The sequence below is a fragment of the Cupressus sempervirens genome, chromosome 8, assembly GCF_028749045.1.
Source record: "Cupressus sempervirens isolate cs-2001-9-10 chromosome 8, ASM2874904v1, whole genome shotgun sequence".
NCBI classification, from domain to species: Eukaryota; Viridiplantae; Streptophyta; class Pinopsida; order Cupressales; family Cupressaceae; genus Cupressus; species Cupressus sempervirens.
In genome coordinates this window covers 162,375,092-162,392,346 of record NC_143125.1, presented here as the reverse complement: position 1 = coordinate 162,392,346, position 17,255 = coordinate 162,375,092, and the positions used below count along the sequence as shown (strand labels likewise).

At 34.3% G+C, this 17,255-nt stretch overlaps 1 protein-coding gene across 3 annotated transcripts in view; it reads left to right on the top strand.

Annotated features, from left to right (window-relative positions):
• The window catches only part of TOC64-III (translocon at the outer membrane of chloroplasts 64-III), a 165,902-nt gene that overhangs the window by 101,033 nt on the left and 47,614 nt on the right, over positions 1-17,255 (top strand). For all 3 annotated transcript variants that reach the window (XM_089797109.1, XM_089797111.1, XM_089797110.1), the window contains 2 exons: positions 16,589-16,771; positions 16,923-17,070. In XM_089797109.1, the coding sequence (XP_089653235.1) occupies positions 16,589-16,771; positions 16,923-17,070 (331 nt within the window). The remainder of the gene's footprint in view (positions 1-16,588; positions 16,772-16,922; positions 17,071-17,255) is intronic.

Here is a 17,255-nt window from a genome sequence, read left to right as displayed (position 1 = left end):
AACTATCTTCTATTGGAAATAAAGTTGAAGATCAAGAATTATCCATAATAGCACTTAGAGGGCTACCTATATCTTGGGAAGCATTTATCCATAATAACAAAGGGAAGAAGAGGAAATTTAAACATAAAAGGAAAAAAAATGACCAAAGAAACAATAATCACAATAGGAAAGACTTCGCCAAAGTTCAATGTTACAAGTGTGAGAAATTTGGACATACTACAATTTCTGTCTAGAAAGGGAAAAAATTCTAGCCACCATAGCCGAAGCTAAAAAGGAAGAGTATGTATTATTGTACTTAGCTCTATCAAGTGAGATGAATTCCAATGAAAATGTGTGGATAATCGACAGTGGTGCATCTTGTCACATAACAGGATTCAGAGATAAGTTTGAAACTTTTCAAAATTATCTCATTGAAAGAGTCACCACTGGGGACAACTCCACCTATCCAGTAAAAGGAATTGGGACTTGTTCTATTCAACCAAGAACTGGGATCACTCTAATATTGAAAGATGTTTTCTTTGTACCTGGCATAAAAAGGAATCTAGTATTCATCTCAGGACTTGCAGATGAAGGGTATCAAGTTACCTATAATGAAGACAAAGTATTGTACTGGCCTAAAAATTTTTACTTTAAAAATGCCATCACCATAGGGTCTAGAGATGGAACTTTATATAAACTATGCAACCTTCAAAAGAAAGCCCTAAATCATGAAGTATCAAACCCTAATGAAATATGGCATAGAAGGCTTGGACATCTTGGACTCAGTGCACTACCAAATATAGACAAAATCACCATTGGAACACCAAACTTCAATTCAAATCATATAGGCATTTGTAAAGGATGTGCTCTAGGAAAGAATGTTAAAAGATCTTTCCCCCAAATGAACACAAATCTAAATAAGTTTTGGAACTAGTTCACACTGATTTGTGTGGACCTATGCCAACACTCTCTCTAGGAGGTTACTTAAACTACATAATCTTTATTGATGACTTTTCTAGGAAAACATGGTTTTACTTCCTAAAAGTCAAAGAATCAAACAAAGTTCTATTGAAATTTAAAGAGTTCAAAGCACTTGTGGAAAACCAAACGTCAAAGAGAATAAAAACTCTAAGATCAGACAACGGGGGCTAATACATCTCTAAAAATTTCTAAGATTTTTGCACCTCTATTGGGATTAAGATAGAGTATACTGTACCTTATAATCCTCAATAGAATGGAGTGGCAGAAAGGAAAAAAAAGAATCATTGTTGAAGCAACAAAAGCCATGTTACATGATCAAAATTTACACTTCTCATTTTGGGTTGAGGCCACTAATACTGTTGTATATATTCAAAATAGATGCCCACACTCAATCCTAGAAAACATAACCCCTAAAGAAGCCTTTACAGGAATTAAACTTGACCCAAGTCACCTTAGAATATTTAGTTGCCCCGTTTACATTCATATACCTAAAGAAAAAAGAACCAAGTTAGAACCATCCGGGAAGAAAGGTATATTTGTTGGATACAGTGAAAGCACTAAAGGGTATAGAGTCTATATACTTGGGCATAGGTCATTCGAAATCCATAGAGATGTCAAGTTCGAAGAAGACACTGCCTTCAAACTATCCACAAGTACAGAAGATGAGCCCATCACAGAATTGGATGAAAATCAGCAAACTGAAAATTAGAGGAAGAACATATCAAAAGTAAATGAACTATTATCAGACACTGAAGATAGGGACATCTCTAATATCAAGAAAAGGCCACTATGGGCAAGGAAAATAATTGAAGAAAATAATATTGAACCCAATGAAATCTCTACAGAGCATAAGAAAATCAGAAATAAATCATGCTACACTGCACTAGTAACTGAGCTTACAAAATCTAAACCATCAACTGTCACAAAAGCTCTATCATGTCAAGTTTGAAAAGATGCTATGGTTAAAGAATATCAATCCATATTACAAAATGATGTTTGAGAAATTGTACCAGGGCCGAAAGACAAATCAGTTGTCTCATCAAAGTAGTTATACAAAATCAAGTATGCTTCAGACGGTAGTAATGAAAAACATAAAGCAAGATTTGTTGCACGAGGTTTCTCTCAAAAGACAGGTATTGAATATGAGGAAACATTTGCTCCTGTTGTTCCATAACGTCAGTAAGGACAATTCTGCAATCCCAGCATCCAAAGGATGGTAGATACATCAAATGGATGGAAAGATCGCATTTTTGAATGGTGTCATTAATGAAGAAGTATGTATCGAACAACCTAAAGGTTTCAATATAAAAGACAAAAATCTATATGTATGTAAACTAAAGAAATCTCTTTATGGCCTTAAACAAGCACCACGAGCTTGGTATGAAAGGATAGATAGCTATCTGTCCAAACTAGGATACTCAAAAAATGAAGCTGATCCTAAAATATATTTTACAATATCTAATGGTGACATGCTAATTCTTGTCCTCTATGTTGATGACTTATTAATAATAGGAGAAGATCATCTAATTGAAAAATGCAAACAAGATCTTGTGGCAGAATTTGAAATGATGGACCTAGGCCTACTACACTACTTTTTGGGTCTAGAAGTATGTCAAAAGAAAGATCGTATTTTTCTAAATCAAGGGAAGTACACCCATGACATCTTGACTAGATTTGGTATGATGGACTGCAAGCCCCTAGCGACTCCTATGGAAACAAATCTTCAGAAGTTAAAAGAAGCAATGAATTTAGAATCTATTGATCCCACTCTCATAATTGGATCACTTATGTATTTGATAAACACTAGTCCTGACATTTGTTATGCCACCAATGTATTAAGCCAAAGAAGATTCATTTGATGGCTGCTAAACATATCTTGAAATATCGACATTGTACTATTGGTCTTGGTTTGAAGTACAAAAATGTTGAGATAAAACTTGAAGGATATATTGACTTTGATTGGACTGGTTGTTCCATAAACCGCAAGAGTACTACAGGGTGTTGCTTTAGTCTTGGATCAACAATGATATTTTGGTTTAGTAGAAAACAACCAACAATTGCCTTGACTTCCACCGAAGTTGAATATATGGAAGCCTCCATGGGAGCTCGCAAAGTAGTATGGTTGAGAAAGCTATTATTTGGACTTTTTCGGAAAGCAACTAAGCTCCATAGTGATTCATTATGATAACCAAAGCTGCATCAAAATTTTTGCTAATCCTATCTTTCACAATCAATCAAAGCATATTGAGACTCAATATCATTACATAAGAGATATGGTTGATAGAAATGTTATCAAATTGATTTATATCAGCATTGATGAGCAAAATGCTGACATTTTTACCAAGCCTCTTGCAAGGTTGAAAATGGAGTAATTTAGAGGTAAACTTGGCATGACAAGTTTGTAAATACATTTATAATTTAATATATTCATGAATAATTGAAAATTATTTTTTTGCATTTGTGTTATGAAAGGTGATGATCTTTCATTTGTGTGAGGTCACTATTGTATGGTGACGACCTTATCAATAATTTGACCTATCTCCTCGATACGCTACATTAACTTGTAGGACCAAACTGTTCTGGATCTCTAGGAGCAAGTGTCATTATGGTTCTTTGGGCCAGATTTTGCCAGACACCATTATAACTAATTTGTTATGGTTCTTTGGGTTGGATCTTGCCGGCCACCATGATATAGTCACTATCATAGACCACAGTTAAGATGGTGGTTAAGCTTATATTAAAGTTATGGAAATTGCTTCAATTCCCTCCTTGCTAAAGATGGAGTGTTGAGAAATTTAGCCTCATGGTAAATTGAAGCAAATTCTATATATAATATATGTTAATATATGTGTTGATAAAAACCTAATATATGAAAGTCTGATCTAATATATATATATATATATATATATATAATCATCATCATCATCATCATCATCATCATCATCATCATCATCAACTTACATATTTACATATATTATACACCAAATAAAAAATATTATTGAAAACATAATTAGTATCGGCTGTTATCAAAGACTGAATGTTGATCAAGTATCGACTATTGTTTATAATCAAAATGCATTGAATCTGCAGTGATATGAAACATGACCACAGAGGGTCCTGACCCTATGTGGCATGAGCCTGGTAGGGTCATGCCCCTACATGAGCATGTTACAGTATATATTAATATGCCCTTCAAGACTGCAGAAGATCATCAATAACAATGGTAATGTGAATCTCAGTCATAAACAAATTCAGTCTACTATACATCTCAAGTTCGGTCTGGAATATACTTTCAGTACAGTCTGAAATAGATCTGCATGTATTAAAGTCATAGTTATTGTTCATCAGCATAATTGATCTGTAAAAGAAAATCAATCAAACATATATCAGGATTTATAAAGGAAATTGAATAATGCTCTGACCGTTACAGTATTTCTGCAAATACAATTTAGTTCAGTCTCCACTAACATCAATCTATATATTTAGCAACAGTCATATTCAGAAAAGTCCTATTGTTGTTTAACATTCTAGAGGGTTCGTAGGGGTTTTTAATTGTTTCTGGCAGTTCAAGTTGAGAGCATCAGCAAACTCGCAAGGCCATCTGGAAAGACGGTCATGGAGAAATTCTATAGCACTCCAGTCCATATCTTATAGACTGTTACCAAATTCTTTCCTGGTTCTTGCAGAAGTCTGGTCCTTATCATATTCTTGCAAAAGTCTTCCCAAATTCTGTTAGATAAACCCAATGCGAATTTTGCCATTTTTATGACAAATTTGGAAATCTGCAGCAGGACTGAACTTGGCCAAAAAGTGGATTTTTTTGACTTATTTAAATTTTTGTTTGGTTTATTGTGTCAATCCAAACTAGACTACTGAAAAGGACAGAAAGGTAAAACATATGTCTTGTCGAGTAAAACATTAATGTAAATGGCGATGACAGTATTTTGCTATGTTGCTTTAGTAATAGCATAGCGGTGTATGAACTTATTTATTGTATACACATATGCAAACACATGCAATTCCTGGATGAACCCAAAATGAATTCGAACCCACCCCCCAATATATTTGAACAAATCTTGAACCCGAATCTCAAACCCGAATCCAAATTGGCAACTTAGCTATAGACTACTGACAGTTAATGACAAGACAGTTTACTTCTTCTGTGCTTGCTTGACACAATTGGTTTGCTCACAAGACCTAGAAAGTCTGTTTTTGAAAGAATTTCCATCTTCCAATTTTTTTTGGCACTACAATCTTTATAAAGACTTTTGACTTTGGGACCAGGCTTTTTATCCCCAAATCCTGTTCCTAAGCTCCAACATTTGTGTCAAGGGAGAATTATTGGCCATCAACTGAGCCTTTGAACGAATACATGCTTGAAGTAGGATAGTTCCAAAGATTTTGCCCTTTTTAGAAGAACAAGTAAGTAGAAATTGCCCGACCTTCTAGGCCAAGTTTCTTCCATTAATTTATGAGCTTGTTGAAGAAAACTAAAATCTTTCTCTTTCCTAGTTCTGGACAATTCCTTTTATGCTTTCACTCATAGTCTCTGAAATTTGGTTTCACACCTGTCCATGGAGGGATATTTTGTTGCCAGTTAGCAAGGAAATTGTGAAATCCTGGGTGAGCTAGCAATAAGTTTTCAAATTGAAATTAATATATAGTGGGAGCCATGTCTTCAGTGATTATTGGATCCTTCATTCTTTTAGCCAGCCAGTATTCGCTAAGATCTTGTCTAGCCCATCTGTAATACAATATTTTTCCTAGGTTTCTTTCCAGTTAGCACAAGTTTTCCACTGATTACTGTATGCTAAAAAATCTACTGCAGAGACCCCAACATTGGATATGATAATCCAGTTTTCCATATTCAGCTAAAGGGTTTTTCTTCCCAGGTTGGCAAGCAAATATTTCAAATTTTGCAATGGTATAAGATACCTTCTTGTTTCTCACTCCTTGTGAGACTTTTGAAATGATTTGACGTTTCTGGTTTGATGTTTGTCTTATCATTTCCTGTTAAAAGGAAACTCTTTTGTGATTGAGTAGGAGAGTGAAGGGACTTCTGTGGGGTTGGAGGTACTACAAACTCACCCTTTTCTTATTGTATAGAATTCTCTGTCAATAGGGGAGTTACTATATCCTAGTTTCTGTACGAAGATCTTTGATCTTTGAGATGTCACCTATCCTGGATCAAACGTTAATGTCCCTAAGTCATCTAGTTCGGAATATAAGGGCAAAGTTCTCCAAACTTCGAAGTGCAAGAGAATTCTTCCTGTTTAAAACCTTTACTCACAATAATCATCTTGATGTTATACAACAATTTAATATCCCTACTTATTTCCAATTCAATCAATAATGCATATGCCAAGATTGTCTTTATGTAATGTCCCCTTCTCCATGCTAGGCCTTACTAGCACCTTCTTGGTCTATCTTTCTATCCGGATAGGCTAACGACATTAATCTTGAGGATGCCAGCTAGTCACAAGAGCTTATTTGGTTTCGTTGGGGAAATATTTAAGTTGTGGAGCTTTTCTATAGTTAAGTCACTTTATTTTATAAAGTGGATTTATAAAGTTATTTTAATGACTTAAAGTCATTTTATAACAAAAGTAACTTGACTAAAAGACAAAAATGGCTTTTATCCCGCATTGCCTATTTGTTTGTACTTCCCCTCTTATCGAGGTTATAAAAGCAATGAGCTTCCTTGGGATTGGGACCATGAAAAATATGATATTGTTCAAAATACAAAAGGTTGCTTAAATGTGATTGGTTGCTTTGAGGATGAAACCCCTTAAGGCAGTGTGAGGAGTTGGATGTAGCCCCAACTGCTCTTGGAGACTACATTCAGTTTGACGTAGAGATTGGAGGAGTGATTCTTCGTTCTTATCGGATCTGCCCCCAAGAATCAGACTATCATCACATATATGCAGAGGTGGGAGTGCATAGTAATAGCCGGAGTTTGAAGGATAAGTCTGCTGAAGGTGGATAGATATCACTGCCATAGGGAAGGTCATCTGAGCAACGTATTACTAGGTCTGCAGGACATCAGCGAAGTGAAACTTCAGATTGCTGGATAACATCTGTTCTCATGCGGTTAGGAAGGAACACTGTTTTATGAGTTGTGGGTGAAGTCTGAGATACCGCAGGTGATCTGCTGGAGTTGGGTGTGTTGAATGACGGTAGCAGTTGCAGGTACAGTGCTGGAGTCAGCAAGGAGTCTCACCATTCCCTTCCCGCATGAGGAGCAGGCAAGTCACGGGCGCTCAGACTGTCATCCTCCATGGTAACACCAAGTTTCAATGCTATCCACTTAGTACTTGTTTGTCATTAATTAATATGTCTGTAGTCCAGGATTGCACATAAGTGTATGGCATTGAGTTTCTTTCTTCCAAGCATTCACATTTTATATAGTTTGTTAGTCATTGTTTTGCTCTACGGGTTCAGATTATTACACTTTATCTTGTCTTCGACTTTTGCATTAGTACTTCTACTATAAGGGTCATTACAAGACTTTACTAAATATTCTCCCTATTTAATCAATTTCCTTTATTGCTTCTAATATCATCTGGATTGATCTGTCATTTTTTGATTATGCTCCAGATAATATAATTAAATTCCTAATTAATTGGTTATGATTCTTGTGAGACTTCTAATGTTATCCCTGATTATTTTAATCTTTGATGGTACTCATGGCGGGATTCCCCTTGACTACACCTATTCTTGAATTGACCTATGTTCTTTAATCTTAACCACTATCCTGTATGTTGTTGCACATGTTTTTGAAGTTGCATGAGCACTATAGATATTGCTTGACTCCTCTCGTACTTTCTAATGAAGGTGATTGTTCTCACCACTCATGATTGATCGCCTTATGACTTGAATAGTGTATGTTAATCGGATCGCCAACCATGCCACTTCTCAATAGATATCATTGCTAAACAAGACATTTATTGGTGTGTAAGTCACAGGGTTCGTATTCGAGTTTGGCAACTATAAAATTCAAATGAAGTTCGGGAAGAGTAAAAATTCGAAAAAAATCGAATTAAATTCACCTTATATAATTTTAATTATTTTTAAATATATGCACAATATCCCATAAATTGTCAAAATAGTTAATATCTAATTTTTAAAATGTAAAAACTATATTATTAAAAAATTAATATATCAATATTTTAAATATTTCATTTATAATTTAAAACAAATGTTTCATTTTAAAATTTAAAGAACCATATTACTTAAAGAATAGTATATCAATATTTTAAAATATTGCAAGTATACTTAATAAATTTAATAAAATGAAATCTTCATTTATAATTATTAATTAATAAAATAAATGTACCAACATAATAACAAAATATAAAAAACAAATAAACAAAATTAAAACTTAATCAATTTAATAAAACCAAACATTCATTTATAATTAATAAATTAAAAATACCAACATAATTACGTTTGACATTATGGAAAACGAATAAAAAAAGTTCAAAATTAAAAATAGGAAATTTGCCGTGAATGCACAGCCGCTAGTTGCAGACAACATGACGAGACACAACAGCGCCTCGTCAGGAGTTCTAGATTAAACACGACAGGTTCGTCAATGGCACAATCGCCACAGGTTGCTCTGGCAATGGCACAATTTCTGCAGGTTAAAACTTCCTCTTAAGAATGCCACGATTATTCTGTGCTTAAGGTGCAATGGACTCTATTATATAGAGAAAAGTAAATTCAAAAACCCTAAAAATAGATGCCAAGCATCAAATATAATAACTTACAAATTTTCACAGCAGTAAAAGAGCATTTCCATTTTTTGTTCGAATAACAGTGAATTTCAGCGAATATTCTAGTAAAAAATGATATTTGGAAATATCTCATGCGCCGAACACTCTGACTTAGATTGGTTCTATGTGAGCTCTCCTTGTAATGTTAAACTGGAGAAATTGTCAACTCTATCCTGGAGATGCACAATTCATCATATCTTCAATACGAAACACAAATGCGTGGTGATAGGTATCTTCCTATTCCATTTGTCTACTTCTTGTTGGTTGGCCAATTGTCTCGTCACTCTGAGTTTCCACGAGCATTGTGTTTAAGGTGGCTTATGTCTCTGCTCCTTTATGTGTGTACTCTGGCAATGATCTGCTAAAAATATTTATTGTAATGCAGGTACATTATATATTCATCCCTTCACTGCATGATTATCGTGCTTTCATTTACACTCAACATAGGCTTTGATTCATATAATACTAACTGCAACATGGGTCTGGAATTGTTAATTTTATATGAGGTAACTCTGATATCTTACTGATCTGAATCTGCAGATCGTACAGATCTGGTAAAGCATGAAGATCCTGAAGTGGATTAGCCTCTTAAATACTTTAAGTTATTAACTTGATCGGCACCTTCCTTGGGAGCATTTAATAATGTTTTATTCCATAGTTATAGTTAGTATAATTACTAACTAATTACAAATCCTTAGAGACGCCGATCTTGGCAAAATACTTATTAGTTTATATATAGGGCCGACTTGGATAGGGTCATGTCCTTTCTAAGGACATGCCTCTTGGGTGATATATACATAAGAGGTAAGAATGTGGATAAAGGACACACACATAATATACAAGTCTGCTCCTTTAGCATTTATTGCCTTATTCGATTTATAACAGAGATAAATATTTTATTTGCAGAACTATACATCATAGCAAGGACACTTAAGATACAGCTGGTATATTTAAAGCCCATATTCAACAAGAGTAAAGGCATTATATCAGTATTGGTTGATCAGAATTTGCATAAAACTTACATAGTATTAGAACCAGGTTGTCAAACCTAGGCTCTACAAATTAACAATCAGATTTAAAATATCTAGCAACATCCTTCTACCTTCAATAGCTAGGGCAATCAGACTAGAAGACAGGTTTGATAGGAAAGAACACGTCCTTGCTTGGAAATTCAGAATTATGATGACTCTTGAAGACAATGATGTAATATAGTTTGTTGATAAGGAATCCAAGCAACCTGATGCTGATCCTCATAAAACTATCTGGATTAAAGGAAACAGGAAAGCCATGCAAATCAAATTAGATGGAGTAAAAAATAAAATAGTACCTATGCTAATGAAACATCAAACATCATTTAATATGATGAGTGCATTTTTAAATGCATATGAGGTTAACAATGCAACTAAAACCTTTGCACTAAAAAGACAACTAAATCATATAAAGATAAGGGAGAATCTATGAATTCATACTTCTTAAGGGTGGCTAGTGTAAGAGATGAACTTGCAAGTATAGGGACCATAATTGAAGACAAAGAGCTGTCACTTATGGCTATAGATGGGTTACCGGATTCATGGGAAACACTCTCACAAGGAGTAAGTGCTAGAGACAAACTTCTAGACTTAAATAGACATAAAGGAATTTGCCTTCAAGAAGAATCTAGGCAACTCAAGAAAGGAGGGAAATTAAAAGCTGAAGATGAAGAAATTCATGTCCTCAACACAAATTCCTATAGAGTTAAGAAGAAGCACTTCAAGAAGAAGAAGGGTAATCAAAGAAATGACAAACCTAAGAGAGACTTATCTAAAATAAAATGCTTCAAATGTGAAAAATTTGGACACAATAAATTTAAATTCTTTGAGAATACAAAGCATTGAGTGAACTGTACAAACATTACTAGGAAAGGGGAAAACTATGATCCTAAGAAATGTGTATTATATTCAGCTCTATCAAATGAAGTATCAAGCAAAACAGGGGTAATTGATAGTGGATCATCTTGACACATTTTAGGATACAAAGAAGTACTAGACTCAATATTAGAAGAAGTTAATGACGAAGTTACCATAGGTGATAATTCCACTCATTCTGTCAAAGGAATTGGGAATTGCACTTTGAAATTGAAATCGGATATTTCTCTTCATCTCAAAAGAGTACTCTATGTACCAAGAATCAAGAGGAATCTAATTTTTGTTACAACACTTGAAGATGATGGACATAAGGTTGCTTTCATGGACGGTAAAGTAATGACCTGGTCTAAGAACTCTTCATTTAAGAAATCAAATTTGATTGGTCATTGAAAGGGATATTTGTATGAATTAAATATATAGAACCTATTCAAGCCTTAATTCATGAAGTTGCTGATATAAACGAAATGTGGCATAGAAGGTTAGGACATCTAAACTTCAAAGCCTTATCGACTATGGAAAAGATTGTTATTGGTTTATCTAAGTTGAATAAAGATCATTCAAGCATATCTAAAGGATGCGCTCTAGGTAAGAACGCCAAAAGTCCATTTCAAGATAGCACTATAAAAACTAACAATGTTTTAGAATTAGTCCATTTAGATTTATGTGGACCTATGTTTGTTCCTTCTCTTGGAGGATTGTGGTACTATATACTTTTTATAGATGATTTCTCTAGGAAAACATGGATTTACTTCTTAAAATGTAAAGAATCAAAAGAAATCCTTAAGAGATTTAAAGAATTCAAATCCTTAACTGAAAACCTATCAGTACACAAAATTAAAACTCTTAGCACTGATAATGGAGGGGAATATACTTCAGATTTTTTTAAAGATTTTTGTAAAGAAGCAGGAATTAAGAGGGAGTATACTGTTCCTTATAACCCACGACAAAATGGGGTAGTAGAAAGGAAGAATAGAACAATTATAGAAGCAACAAGAGCTATGATATTTGATCAAAATTTAGAATATTATCTTTGGGTAGAAGCATCATGTATTGTCGTCTATATTCAAAATAAAAGTCCTGACTCCCACCTTAGAAATAAAACTCCCGAAGAAGTCTTTTTTAAGGTTAAACCAAATATAAGTCATCTTAGGATATTTGGGTGCCTAGTTCATATGCATGTTCCAAAAGAAAAGAGAACCAAGTTAGAACCCTTTGGGAGGAAAGGTATTTTTGTCGGGTACAGTGAAACATCTAAAGCATATAGAGTTTACATGCTTGGTCAGTAAAACATTGAACTTAGTAGGGATGTAATATTTGAAGAAGATTTAACATTCAAAAGAGCCCTAAGTTTTGAAGGTCCTACATTTATACCTAGTTTTGAAGAAAATCACGAATCTAAGTGTCAGAGGGAGAACATTGAAGAAATTAAAGGTGAAACTCAAAATCTTAGTCTTGAGGAATTTCAAAATCCTAAGAAAAGACCACTTTGGGCTATTAAGATTGTAGAGGAAGCACAAGACTTTGTTGCACCATCTGGAACCTTAAGAGAAAGCAAAGAGCCAAAAGATTTTTTAGTTATGCTGCAAACATGAGTGATTTATCTAAATTAGAACTAACCAATGTTTCAGATGCTATTAAACATACAACTTGGAAGGATGCTACGATGAAAGAATACCAATCCATTATTAAGAATGATGTTGGGAAATTGCTCCGAGGCCTGAGGGAAGATCTGTTGATTCTTCTAAGTGGATATTTAAAATCAAGCATGCTGCTGATGGTAGCATTGAAAAATATAAAGCCAGATTTGTAGCCAGAGGATTCTCTTAGGAGGGAATTGATTCTGAAGAAACCTTTGCTCTAGTTGCCAGATACACCTTTGTAAGAGTAGTCCTAGCTATTGCAACATCGAAGGGATGGAAAGTACATCAAATGGATATGAAAACAACATTTTTAAATGGAAAGATTATAAAAGAGGTATATTTAGAACAACCTAAAAGATTTGAAACTCATAATCCTAAAATCTTTGTTTGCAGACTCAAGAAAGCTCTCTATGGGCTTAAACAGGTTCCAATGGCATGGTATGAAAGAATCGATATATATCTCACCAATTTAGGATTCTCTAAGAATGAAGCTGATCCAAATCTCTATTATAAAAGGGATAAAGATGACATGGTAATTTTGATACTATATGTTGATGATTTACTAATAACAGGTGATGATCATCTTATAGATCAATGCAAGAAAGATATAATCAAAGAATTTGATATGAAAGATTTAAGACTCCTTCATTACTTCTTAGTACTAGAAGTGTGGCAAAACTCTTACAGCATCATACTTAATCAAGGAAAGTATACATTAGACATCTTGAAGAGATTTGGAATGTGGAACTGCAGACCTATGTCTTCTCTAATGGAGACTAATTTACACAAACTTAAGGAAGTGGCAACAGAATCACCCTCCATAGATTCTACTCTTTACAGACAGATGATTGGGTCTCTTATGTACTTGGTAAATACAAGACCTGATATTTGCTATGTTGTTAATGCCTTAAGTCAGTTTATGTGTGAGCAAAAGGAGATTCACCTAGTTGCAATCAAACACATTATGAGATACTAACAAGGCACTCTTAACCTTGGGCTCAAGTATGAGAAAGTTGACTTGGAGTTACATGGGTTCACAGACTCAGATTGAGCTAGAAGTGTTACTGATAGGAAAAGCACTTTAGGATGCTGTTTCAGTTTAGGCTCAACGATGATATCATGGATATGCAGAAAACAGACATCAATAGTACAGAGTTCCACAGAAGCTAAATACATTGCAGCAGCAATGACCTCTTGGGAAGCAGTTTGGCTTAGGAAGTTACTTGTGAGATTATTTGGTTTGGCTGCAGAATTTGCAGAGAACTTACATGAATAAGTAGTCGCTAGATCTCCATGTGTCTCATTCGTCCTCCTTCGGCCTTCTCTGTTAGTGATATCTTCTTGTTTGATGTCGATTCACTCCTTATTCGGTTTTCCATTACTGCTGACTGAATTTATATGTTGCTGATAGATTCTTTCCCATTGCTAATAGTGTTCTCTTTATCCTTCTTTCCCGTCTCAGAATGTGTTTAATAGATATGTTTTTATATTCATGTTCAATGCATAATACCCAAAGTGTGTCCTCCTTTTCACCAGCCCCTCTTCTTAAATATAGATATTTGAATTGCTGTGACCATTTGGTTGCGATTCTTAGTCACTGGACAAACTATGGTTTCATATTGATTTGTTATTGTATTTAATACTTATATTTTATGAATTCTATTTATAACATATTTTATATTTTATTATTTTATTTTGTTATACTATTAGAAATAGTGAAATACGGTTAATAATAAATGACATTATAGTTTACTATTTATTCTTTTCAGTAGTTTATATTATATAGATTTATATTGGTTATATATTATCCTTATTTATTGGCTTGTTTAATCTTATTGTTCAATTTTTGTTTGGATATGGGACATCACACAAACACCATTTATGCATGCAGGGCCCTTCCACCAACGCTCTCACTATTGACTAGGGAATCCTAGCTCATTATATATTATTAACTAGTATTCTGTTTCTCATATTATAAATCCAGTGGTTGATGTTTCATATATTTGTAATTGTTGTTTACGTGTATTCTATGTTCCATTTTATTTTTGTGCTGGAGATGGCAAAATGCATATAGGGGATGCCTGTTCATTCCCCCACACACACCCACACCATAGAAGTCAATTTTAAATTATCATAAGACTGCAGAGGAAATTGGGAGATTGGTTTCTTCTGTTTTAACTTTAAGATATCAGAGAAAATAATCTATGTAGCCATATGGACATTAAAACAACTGGATACCCCAAAGTCAAAGAAACTTGTAGGCATCGAACAATGCATGGTTCAGTTGGGCTTTACTTGATGTCTTAGGCTATGCTCTACAGTGTTTCCAGGACAGAGACTGCTGTGACGGTGGGACATGTTTTGTGGATCATCCTGGAGGCTGCTTTTGGGGGATGACGGTACATGTATCAGTGTTGGTCTTTCTCAGGTATTACAGTTCATAAAGATCTAAAATATCAGGCAAAAATAGCACATACTCTATTTATAATGAATAGTTTAACTCTAAGTTGCCGATTCGGGTTCTGGTTCGGGTATGGATACGGGGTTTGGATTCGTGGGTACGGCAATTTTCGCCCCCTTGCAGGTTCGGGTTTGTTCGCATATGTATGTATGTATGTTAAAAAATTGATTTCAAAAATATAAAAAGAAGAGTGATACTCATAAATCCATAATGGCCAATAAAATTATAAATAAATTAATTACATTACTGATATTGTTTCAAATTACATGAATTACAAATTGGCATCAATCCTATAATGATTAACAAACATAGCTATGGCCTGGTTTTTACAAATCTATCAACAGTAATGTACTCAGATCTACAAATAAAAAAAATCAGTCTCTGATTTTCAAATAAATTAAAGTAGACTGCTGTTTAACTTCTGTCATAAACTAAGTGCATTACATAGACCAATTTTGACTTGAATAATATTACCATGCTGTTGCAAGACAATATCTAAAGCTTATACAAAAAGCATGTTGATAAAAAAATCAGAAATACATACATAGACTGACCAGTCGCCCTGGGGTACTTCCTAGTTGGGCCTGTTCAGTGTGTGTCCTTCACAGAAGGACCCACAAAGAACCCATGAAGTACCCCAAGGGAACTACTACCAAAACTGTACCAGTACCAGGACCCGGGCCTAAATAGCAGAATCTGGTAACTGAGGTTTAACTTAAAGGGGCAAAAGAATGCAAACTTAAATAAAGTTTCCCGTGAATCTATGAGAAGAAATGAAAGTATTGAACATATATTAGTTTTAAGCTTTCTCAGATCTTACAGATCATAAAGATTTAATATTTCAGGCAACAAATCTCACACTATATTTTTTGTGAATAGTTAAATGGGTGTAAACATTTTTTACATAAAGCTTATAAAAAGAAATGGAAGCAGTGAACATATATGATGTGCCCGAATTATTACTTTGATATTTAAAAAAAATGAGGAATACTACCCAACAATATAAACTGTTCTTTTGATGATCCTATGTTCCAAATCTTAAAAGTAATGATCCCCCTTTTTGAAAGGAAATCAGTATAAAAGGAGACACATTCTCGATTTCCCTAGAGGACAGGGGATGGTTAGGATCTGTTTCCATGTTCTGGGACAGCAATAGAGATGGACACATGGCTGCGTATGGATGTCCCAGGAACATAGACTAAATTTTGAAGGTCTAAATTTTTACAGAAATGGTAAGGTCTTATTGCACTGTTTTAATGTGCAATAATTTGTTGGATATGTGAACTTTTGTGTCTTGATGGTCATGTTTACGTCTTGATACTCATTTTTGTATGGTGAATACTTGAAAAGTTTGTTTCATGGAGACACCTTCCTATTCTGTTTCCCATCACATTGACATTGCTGTTGTTTTTCCTGTTTCTCATTTCTTGCAACTGCTTAGAAAAATTCAAGGTTTAAGGAAGAGACTAATAGAAGGCAGATTTAATTGGAACATTGTAAACCCAGAATAGCTGCAAATAAACAATTAAAAGTTGCACATCAAAGTGAGGAAAACGTGAGACACATAAAATTTCCATTTTAAATATTTTAACCACGATTTGAAATTAGCCGCATTCAAGGATCCCTAAGTTATTAAGTAGGACAGATTGAATTTTCTGGATTATGTTTGTCAATCTAACGCTTTAACTTTTATCCCTCATTACAAATTGTAGATACTAACAAACTAACAAGTAATTTCTTGTTTTAATAATTGCTTATTTTCTGTACTTCATAATACCTATTATTATCAAAAGCTTAATGGAGCTATCCTCTGTATGCACTGCATTTCTGATGTATCATCTGGTGCAGGTTGGTTTGCAAGGGATCCAGATATTCTGAGACGTGTTGGTCATACACTATTACAATTGCCATTTATGGAATACAGGAAACCGAGGCGTGTTATAATAGCAGATGATTGCTTTCAGCTTACAAAGAGCCCTAGTGATCGGACTGTGAATATAATTGTTCAGTCAATAGAAAAATTATTTGGACGTATGTAGTTATGTTTTCATGCAATTGTTTGTATTGGTAGGAACATCTGTTGGAGGAATTTTCTTTCTCGAATAGAAATAGGAAATGTGTCTAATTGGAGTAAACACAAAACCCTGGCATTCTTACATTATCTTTTCTTAACTATGGCCAGGACAAGTTCTTAATCACATGAGTCTTGGAAAATATATTGCCGATAAAGTTCCTAGCCTGAAATATTTTCAGAGTGAAGAGGGCAGAAACGGTGAAGTAGGGATTTCTGCTTTGAAAGCACTGTGGAATGCACTCCGGCTTCGTCAAAGGTATAGTGGGTATGCTTGATTGCTTGTTTTGTGATGTTTGTATTTAACTTTTGGAAGAGTGTCTGTAAAGCCTAATGCAGATCAAATGAAACATATCTTTTGGCATGCCCTTGAACCTTATGTTTCAGGGCAATTGAATAGCCTGGTTTGAAATTTTGTGATCTGTCTCATAGCCCAGTTTGGAT